The 10,333-nt window shown below is 41.0% G+C and overlaps 1 protein-coding gene across 1 annotated transcript in view; it reads right to left on the bottom strand.

The window, feature by feature from the left end:
- Positions 1-1,175: 1,175 nt before the first annotated feature.
- Positions 1,176-10,333, bottom strand: part of LOC134585688 (NACHT and WD repeat domain-containing protein 2-like) — a 43,553-nt gene continuing 34,395 nt past the window's right edge. Inside the window, exons 6-7 of the mRNA XM_063441147.1 lie at positions 5,270-5,814; positions 1,176-4,946 (exon numbers count right to left, since the gene is read on the bottom strand). Coding sequence (XP_063297217.1) covers positions 1,176-4,946; positions 5,270-5,814 — 4,316 coding nt within the window. The remainder of the gene's footprint in view (positions 4,947-5,269; positions 5,815-10,333) is intronic.

Raw genomic sequence — 10,333 nt, 5'->3', positions numbered from 1 at the left:
TTAGTAATGTTTGTGTATAGCAGTGTATGTAGCTGATACTTTGTGTGTTCAGTAGCGTTTGTGTATAGCAGTGTATGTAGCTGATACTTTGTGTGTTCAGTAGCGTTTGTGTATAGCAGTGTATGTAGCTGATACTTTGTGTGTTCAGTAGCGTTTGTGTATAGCAGTGTATGTAGCTGATACTTTGTGTGTTTAGTAGCGTTTGTGTATAGCAGTATATGTAGATGATATTTTGTGTATTTAGTAGTGTTTGTGTATAGGCGTGTATGTAGATGATACTTTGTGTGTGTGTAGTAGTGTTTGTGTGTAGCAGTGGCTTTACAGTGTGTGAGTTTGTAGAACTGTATGTGTATGTGTCTTGATCAATGTTTCTTGAGAAATGTTTAGCAATGTGTATGTATGAGTGTGAGTGTGTTTGCGTGGATGTTTAGCAATGTATGTGTGCAACTGAGTGTGTGCATATGTGTAGCAGTGTGTATGTGTTTATCAGTATAATTGTGTGTATGGCTTTGTGTGTTAAGGTGTATGTGAGTGTCTGTATCTGTGTGTACCCATGAGAGTGTCTGGAATGCCTATATTTGTGTCTGTGACTATGTTTCTTTGGGAGTGTGTGTCGGTGTATCTCTGTGAGTGTACATCTCTGTCTAATAACTTAGAGTGTGTTAGGGGGGTTCGCCTGTTGGTTTGTAAGCAATCCCAGAAATTTTGATCATAAGCCTGCTTATATGTTAATGTGACATAAGAAATAACACACATCACAATGCCAAATTTTAAGTCTATTTCCATATTATAAATGTTGTAGGAAGACGGTATACTAATACTAATAAATATAATTTATATGTTTAACAAATGATAATATTACTCCAAACAAAAACAGACTGTGGTCCAGAATCTTTGTTGTTTGGCCACCTAATTAGCAAGATCTTGTAGAAGAGTTATGTTAATAGGGTGGTATGTATAAAGAAAAGTACACAATGGACATCACCAAACTCCCCACTAGATGGCACTCTTACACCTAAATTGGAGTTAAATGATCACTAACAAACTCTGTTTCTAAATGCTGAGATTGCTTTTATTACATTTAAATAGAAAAGGCAAGAAAAAAATCTTTGCAGAATATTAACATAAATAATAATTGCATTTTTATGCACTTTTAAACCTTCACCCTCCACCCACTAATTTAAACCTGCTTTGCTGGTGAGTCCCAATTCAGAACAATCAATAGATGGAGAATTGCTCCATACGATGTCTGCAAGTTGTTTTCCTATAAATATTTTCACAGCTACGTTTTCAGTTGTTCTTTTATTTGTTAGACTAGAAAACAAATGTTTAGTGCTTGTGTTGCCCTCACTCATATCTCTTACTGAGTACAAGCCAAGAGTCCCGTCTTCAAACCCAAGGCAGACAGTATGGTCATCTTCAGACATGGCTACAGCAGTTGGCATTTTACCAAGATGGCACTGGCCAGTCTTCTCTCCATTAAACACTTTTATAACATTCAGGATAGGGTTTGTATGGAACTGACAATGGCATTTAGTTTGATTACCATGACAAACGTAAAAACAATATTTACCACTTTTAGTTAACTGTTGATGCAAAATTATGTTTGGCTCATGAATAAGTCCCAGTTGGCCATCACGTGTGTTGAAAACATAGACAGTTTTATTCACAGTCAAGACTATGGTGTTTCCATTGGATGAAACTTGAAATGAGCTTTGTGGTTGCGAAAAACTGATTGGTAGTTTGACTTGGTTGCAAACTGTTTCTTCTACCACATCCCACGTATAAATGTCTCCAACAGCGGTCATGATAACTAAGAAATCTGGTTGACTTTTCAAACACTGAAAGTTGACTATGGTGCTTGTCTTCTCCATGGCTTGATGGAACTCCTTACTGACCAATCCTGACCAAAGACTGACGGCAAGAAGTTTGTCACCATGCAAGCCAACAAGGAAGGTGCCTTGAGGAGTAACGACTGCCGAGCGGAGATAAATATGTATTTTACAAACAATGTGTCCTGTTGTAGGATTCCAAACTCTCGAAACTCCATCTTTGCACAGAGTAATCACTATATTGGAGATAGGGGCTGTAAGTAATTGTGATACAGAATTGCCTTGGATGTAATGGATATTTTCTCCAGTTTCAGTTACCCAAACATAGAGGTCTCCAGACACAACAGATGTAACTAGCAGCTCCCCATTTCCTGTTAATATAATCATTTCTACAAGATCTCCATGAGAAAAAATGTTTCTAATCTTGCAACACAAGATATCCCATTTGCAAACCATATCAGAACCATCAGCAGTGTAGGCTGCACTTCCTTGGGGACAAAGAAGTAAAAACTTAACTGGGCGGCCTGTTTGGGAGAAAGCATTTGAGGAGACCACTGCTTTTATGTCCCACAACATCAAGAAACCTCCTGTTGTGACTGCTACTAAGCTTCTTAGATATAGGCACTTGGTAAGCAGACTGATATCTCCATCTTCTAGTTGGAAAATAGAAATGCATTGTCCACTCTCTCGGTTCCACACAAATACTGTGGAACAATTTTCCACAGCTGCAATGATTTCTTCGCAACTGGGGGAAAATACACAGCAAATAAATGTACAATCTTTAGAAGGTTTAAAATGACTACTTTCCCAGTCCACTGTTCTCCAGACATCTATGGTTTTTGATCTACAAATTAATAGCCATTCTGGAGTGATGTCTGATGAGATTATCTCATTTTTTTCCTCCAGAGTGAAAAGTTCATCTACAAGTTGAGGTTCTGTTGGATCATCAATGTCCCAGACATTTATATTGCTTGCTTTGTCAATAATATACACTAGAGAATCTTGTATATAAACATAACTTATTGAGTGCATTGAAATATTCAAATCCAAAGAAAGATGAATTTTAAGAGAAAAATCCAGATTCTTGCAAATTAAAATTGTACTTGTTTGTCCTAAAATTGTATATTTCCCACTGCGGTCACATCCAAAGTATGTCACTTCTTGCGAGACAGTTACCTCATTAAGTATGGCACCTGAATGGACATTGTAAATTCGAACTATGGGAGAATTTTTAAAGCACACAAACAGAGCCATGTTTGTTAAATGACAGCTTTTAGGAATATGTTCAGGTTCTTGGGAATTACTAAATGTAAACTCTTGAAGAATTACCCAAGATGAACAGTCAAGAAGCAGAAATGAATTATTTTTGGTGAAAAGGGAAAGACATCCACCCTTGTTCTCTAGAGTGACATCTCTGACTTGTGTTGGAGCTGAAAACTGAAGCTCTAAAGTTATGTTCTTTCTTAAGGAGGAAGTGTAAACACAGCCATTTTCCAATACAATTATTAACAGAGGTTTTGCTTTCATTTCCAAAATACTAACAACAGATGATGTGTCTGGTAGCTTGACCTTGGAGGCTTGGACACCAGTGAGTGGAGTGCGCAAAACAACAATGGAGGAACTCTTGGAGCCTTCACAATACAATTGCTTGGCAAGTTTCAAAAGATATGGATACTTAGACACTAAAGACGCCATTTTAGACTGCAAAATATTTTCAAAACTGTCTGGATTCTCATTTAGCAGACACCTGATCTCTTTCAACAAGTCACAGATAAAGAAGACTTCTTCTCTTTCAGTCAACTGTGCTGCCTCATCCAAGCTGTGGATCAAGAATTGAAAGAGTCCTGCTTTTAAAAGCACTTTGTAATAAGACAATTTCATGAGAACATCGTTGTAGAGATTGTCTAATTTACCACATTGTTTCAGCTGGAATGGAAGCTCATATGCCTTTCTTATATTGCCAATATCAGTATTTTGTTGACTTGACTGCATTGCGAAAACCCACGGCTGGGAGGGAAGTTGACAGTCAACATAAATCTTGACAGGGACATTGGGGCCATCAGGATTTAAACTAGGCTCTCCATTTGGTGGATTGTGCTTTTTTTTTATTGATACGGGCTTGGATCTTCCACATGCCCAGCGTCCACTAAAATAGTTACTCATATTCACATGCAATGTGTTTTCTATATCTGAGCTGCTTAGATATTGGCTATATACAACCTCCTGGTAAATCCTGTTTGCCCAACACACAATTTGGAAGCCTGTAACTATTTTTTGAGACAGACAACCTTTTAAGTCAAGTAGGATATTGGCAACTAACCCATCTGGCACTCTTAAAGGGCTTACTGTATCATTTAAATCATGCAAGTGTGCAAGGACCATGTCATCTGCTGATAATAAATCTACCAGTTCAGCTTCAGCAATACCAGACCTGGACAATGTGATATAACTTAATGCTCGAAAGAGGATGGCATAGCCATATTTCATCTCAAGTGCGCAGAACAAGGTTTCAATGCTTTTATGTATATTTTCTCCAAGGGATGTATTATCTACATTTTTGTTTGACTTCCATTGGGTAACTTCCTTGAAGAGTAGTAACATCTGTAAAGGAGAAGTGTTTGTCGCTAAGGACCTATTTACATACACCTGCTGTCCCGATGTGATCTTTCTATTTTGTTTCATCAGTCTCATTTTAAGGTTTGCATTACATTCTTTTCTCAAAGGTTTGACTTCAAGAAGTATGGTGTGGTCTTGGTACAAAGATGTCACCAAGCCAAACTCTACACTTTTTTTCTGTGTTATTGATACAATGATCCTTGTAAATGGTGGAACAGGAAACAGTAACCAGTGAATGTTTTCTTTTTGTATAAGAGGGTCCACATCATCCAGTATGAGATAGAGGGGTCTTTGTTGGGTAGATGCTTGTAGAAGGCCAGCAAACAATTTTTTTAACACATCGATACTTTCTAGATTCCTTGGAATCTCTCTATGGTAAATATCTGCTAACTGTTGACATAGACTGTGTAAAAGTCGATTTAGAGTGATGGGTTCCTCCAACATAGATACAAACCGAATCACCAAAGCTGGATCAGAGTCTATATTCCAAGATCGTATCTAAAAGATGGAAAAAAACAAAAGAAATCAAGTACACTAATCTCACAGCAACAATTACATTGAGATTTACCTTGTGTGAGGGGAATTCACTCCATTAACTCAATCGGCTTATTGTGGCACACATAGAAATATTCGATTAAGGTCAGAGTGCTGGATTATATGTTGTCTATATATCTTTATGTTTGCCACAATAAGCGGTTTGAATTAGAGGAGTTAAAATTTGTCATTCTCTAGTGGGTATGGTGAGTTCTTTTCTTCATATTGACAGAGATTTTTTTAATGCTGCACAATTCTTTGCAGAAAACAAAAATGAAAAACATTACCTTCTTGGCACAGGAGGCCAGGAGAACTGTTTTCCCACTAGCAGCTTCTCCAAACACCATCAGTGACTTCCGGGATGTGTCTTGTAGAACGTACTTTTTAATGTCCTCTGTCTCCTTGGTCTCGTACTGCTGAAGGTCAGCAAACATGTTACAGAGGGAAAGGTGTTGCAAGGCCTCCTCTGTCCTGTTTTTACAGGCGAATGATGGAGACATGGGCCGTCTTTTCTGAATTAACTTCACCATGTCCGCATAAAGCTGCTGGCATAGGCCCATTATATACTGTTGCTCTTTTTCCTCTGTGTAGCCCACCTTAACATCACAGGTGGTGGTTGTGCTGTACACGTGCATCTTCCCACTCTGGGATGGTATTAAGGAATCCCTGATATGACAGAGTTTAGTATAGCCTTGATGCTGTCCGATATGTTCTGAAATTGCTCTCTGCTTTAGCATAGCTTTGTACGGTACTTTATGTATGTAGCAGATGCATCTCTCCAGCAGATCCTCACCATGGCCTTCTAACAGAAATAACAATTCTTCTTCTAAAGCTGGGAATGAGAAATCACATTTACAGATCAGGCAGAAAGAGACCATCATTTCCTAGTACATCTTACTCCTCCCTTCTTTTTGTTACCCATCCATCATTTGCAATTCATGGTTTAGTTCCCCACAGTCCCCAGTTTTAGGGGATGAGCTGGCATGTTATTGGAAGGCACAAATATGCCAAAACCTGTTCAGACTCCCTTGTCATAGCTTAGACCAAGTAAACGGGTTTCTTTTCTAGGTTTTACCCATTACGGAGATTTCCACTCTACTTTCCAGCATACAAAGGATTAAGGATTAAACTAATTCCTCTGATCAGATAAAAGTGACGCACATTGACAGAGGGAGATTGAATTTGATATGCCTTACTTCATAGTATTACTCACGTCACGGGACTATAGTTCATTGCCCCAGGGTGTCCTAGTAAAACACTGCACGCTGGCTAATAAGTACCCATAGACGGAATGGGGTCTTAATGTTCCTCAAAACCACGCACCGTGTTTGGATAAAGATTTTAGGAATTACTAGCTGGATAGAACAAATATGTGAAATTTGAGACTAGTTACAAAGTTACAATCTACAATTTCTGGTTTGAAATTAAACAGACTATTTAGGTCCTGGACCACCCTTGCATTGTCTTAAAAAGGTGTTTAAATGTAACTTTTCTCCCACACCATGCCAGGGTTGCCATTGCTGGCTTCTTCTAAATGGCTGAGATCATCAAACTATACTTTCCCATAGGAAGGCATTGGGAGACTATTGCGCAGGCACAGCAAAATGCCACGCTGCGACAATCAGATTCAGTCGTTTCTTCTACTGACCTACTGTAATTATAATAAAGATTTCACATACACAAATCAGGGTTCTAAATAACAAAGATCGACGGGGCCATAATATTTGCCCCTGGGCTAAAGCTCCTGGTCTATTTGCCCCCCAGCAGCAGCCCTGCGTCTGTATGATTGACAGCTGAGAGGGTGCAACTGAGATCATTTATGAAATTGCCAATTTCTTTTGAAATCAGCACGTTTACAATATAAGAGGAGAACCTGAAGCAAGCGGAAGTGCCTTTGGTTTATACAGTGTTCCTTTAATCACATTTTGCATTTGTAGAATATCTTGTAGAAGAAAAAGCCATGTTCAGGTGTTCAAGGTTGTCTGACCGCAATTATTTAATGCCATAAAATATGTTAAAAAAACATTGTATTTCTGCCCATTTTCAACATACATTGTAATTCTTCTTCCGTTAATAAACAATCATCACACAATGTAGCTCTGTACAACAGATTCATTTAAATCCTTGCACCTCATCGGCATGATGATAGCATTTACCACCGGTGTGATCACGGAGAGTATGCCGGGTAACACTCCATGAACTGTTGGTGCAGACCCACTTCCCTTTTATATTTTCCAATTATTAATGCACCAGATCCCTTTAATGTAAAAAATGATAATTTTCCCGCAGCCGTCGTTAATTTAACACTGGCAGGAATAGAGCTGCTATGCAGTATTGAAACACGAACAATATCTCACCAAACCAAATAAGTGAATGGCAGTAATTGCTTTGCAGGAATAAGTCAATGATCTACAAGTATCTGCAGTTTAGCAGTGACACTTAGCTGCCACCAGGTGGCGATAGATAGCTTGCAGTTTGCCATCAGGGTTACTTCCATGCAGAGCTTTTAACCCCTTAAGGACCAAAAGTCTGGAATAAAAGGGAATCATGACATGTCACACATGTCATGTGTCCTTAAGGGGTTAAAGGGATGGTATTGAACTCTTTATGACACTAAGTTAGGCAAGTTCTGTCATTTAGCAATAGTCCTGGCTCTCTTGTCTGTCATGAATGAGTTAACTAGAATTGGTTTACTTTTTAAAGAAACAAATTTAATAGGCATTGTGGCAATGTACAGGCAAATTCATTGTTTTTCTTACAAAAAATAAAGCTATTAATTTCAAATAATTAATTCAACTTCCCCCCAAACACCTGCTATTTCACTCATAGTCCATGCCTTCAGAACCCCCCAATATCCCAAGTCTTTATCTCCACTGGGTTCTGCTCTTTCTTATATCCTCTCACTCCCAAACCAACTGCTTTCACACACAGACCAGTCCTGGATCCATCCCTGCCTAAAGTCTGATACAGTGTAAACAGGGCCGGTGCAGGGATTTTTGCCACCCTAGGCAAAAGAAAATTTGCCGTCCTCCCTCCTCCCATGTAGTGACATCACAATGTCCTACCCATATAATCCGCCCATATAATGAGGGACTGCTTCTTATTTTCCCAGACTCCAGTAAAGCCGCCACCTGTGCAGCCCATTTTATTAGAGTTTAATATGTTGTTTTTTTATTCTGTAATGTTATGTGAATATTTTTTAGAATGTTGAGTGGATGTGCGGTGTGGGTTGTGTAGGGTGGTGGAAAGTGTTGTAGCTATGTGTGAAGTGTATGTTGTGGCTTTCTGTGCGTGATGTATAAGACTGTGTAATGTGTGTATAGCTGTCAGTGTCTGTGTGTGGGTCGCTGTGAGCGGTATGTCTAGCAGTGTGTAATGTGTGTATAGCTGTCAGTGTCTGCGTGTGGGTCGCTGTGAGCGGTATGTGTAGCAGTGTGTAATGTGTGTATAGCTGTCAGTGTCTGTGTGTGGGTCGCTGTGAGCGGTATGTGTAGCAGTGTGTAATGTGTGTATAGCTGTCAGTGTCTGTGTGTGGGTCGCTGTGAGCGGTATGTGTAGCAGTGTGTAATGTGTGTATAGCTGTCAGTGTCTGTGTGTGGGTCGCTGTGAGCGGTATGTGTAGCAGTGTATAATGTGTGTATAGCTGTCAGTGTCTGCATGTGGGTCGCTGTGAGCGGTATGTGTAGCAGTGTGTAATGTGTGTATAGCTGTCAGTGTCTGCATGTGGGTCGCTGTGAGCGGTATGTGTAGCAGTGTGTAATGTGTGTATAGCTGTCAGTGTCTGTGTGTGGGTCGCTGTGAGCGGTATGTGTAGCAGTGTGTAATGTGTGTATAGCTGTCAGTGTCTGTGTGTGGGTAGCTGTGAGCGGTATGTGTAGCAGTGTGTAATGTGTGTATAGCTGTCAGTGTCTGCGTGTGGGTCGCTGTGAGCGGTATGTGTGGCAGTGTGAGAAGCTGTGAGTGATACGTTTGGGCCGCTGTGAGTGTTGGTAATGTGTGATGTGTGGGAAATGTATGTAGGAAGTAGTGGCATATCCATTTAATACAAGATGAGAAGGGAGATTCAAGTTATCTCCCCCTCAGAGTTTAGGTGTGGAGTGAGGGTTTAAAGGCAGCAGTTAAGGTAAAGGGCTGTAGTATAATGGATAGGGGCAGTAGTGGATGTTAGGGGCGGTAGTGGATGTAAGGCAAGCTAGTGGATGTTAGGGGCGGTAGTGGATGTAAGGCAAGGTAGTGGATGTTAGGCGCGGTAGTGGATGTTAGGCGAGGTAGTGGATGTTAGGCGCGGTAGTGGATGTTAGGCGAGGTAGTGGATGTAAGGCAAGGTAGTGGATGTTAGGCGAGGTAGTGGATGTTAGGCGCGGTAGTGGATGTTAGGTGTGGTAGTGGATGTAAGGCAAGGTAGTGGATGTTAGGCGCGGTAGTGGATGTTAGGCGAGGTAGTGGATGTTAGGCGAGGTAGTGGATGTTAGAGGCAGTAGTGGATGTTAGGGATGGTAGTGGGAGTTAGGGACAGTGGAGGTGTAGTGCGTGTTTAGAGGATTAAATAAGGGGTTAGAAGCTGTAGTGAAGGGTTAGGAGCTGAAGTAAGGGGTTATGGGCTAAAGTGGTATGTTAGGACCTACAGTGGAGTCAGGGGTAGGGGGTTTAGGACCGGCAGTGGGGGATTAGGGTCAGTTATGGGGGGTTAGGACCTGAAATGGGTGGCTAGGGACAATAGTAGGGGGTTAGGACCTGCAGTGGGGGGTTAGGATCTGTAGTGGGTGGTTAGGATCAGTAGTGTGAGGTTAGGGTCAGTAGTAGGGATGTTAGGGGCAATAGTCTGGGGTAAGTGGCAGTAGTCGATGGTTAGGACCAATACTGTGGGGTTATGTGCAGTAGTGGGTGGTTGGGGTCAATAAAAGGGGATTAGGGGCAATAGTGGGTAGTTAAGGGCAATAATAGGGGTTAGGAGAGGTGTTGGGGGCTAGGGGCAATAGTAGAGTGTTAGGGCCAGTAGTGTGTGGTTAGGGGCAGTAGTGGGGAGTTGGGGGCATAGTGGGTGGTAAGGGGAAAGAGTATGGGGTTAAGGGCAGTAGTGGGGGTTAGGACTATGGTAAAAAAAAATATATACATATTTACTCTTTTTTGTATAAAAAATGTTTATTCCCCCTCCCTGAGGCTTACCTTCCTTGGGGAATTCAGTTCCATTTCTGCACTCCCGGGATGCTGCTAAACCATTCGAAGGTGCTCCTGGTGCCTACGCCTCTATCCTTCGTGCTGCGCACCGCACTGCTACCGCGGCACTTCTACAAGCAAGGCGCGTGCGCAGGGATCCCCTTCCAAACACCTACATCGCCTATAGTTGGCGC

The sequence above is a fragment of the Pelobates fuscus genome, chromosome 1 (assembly GCF_036172605.1).
Source record: "Pelobates fuscus isolate aPelFus1 chromosome 1, aPelFus1.pri, whole genome shotgun sequence".
Lineage (NCBI taxonomy): Eukaryota > Metazoa > Chordata > Amphibia > Anura > Pelobatidae > Pelobates > Pelobates fuscus.
This window is presented reverse-complemented; position numbering and strand designations above follow the sequence as displayed.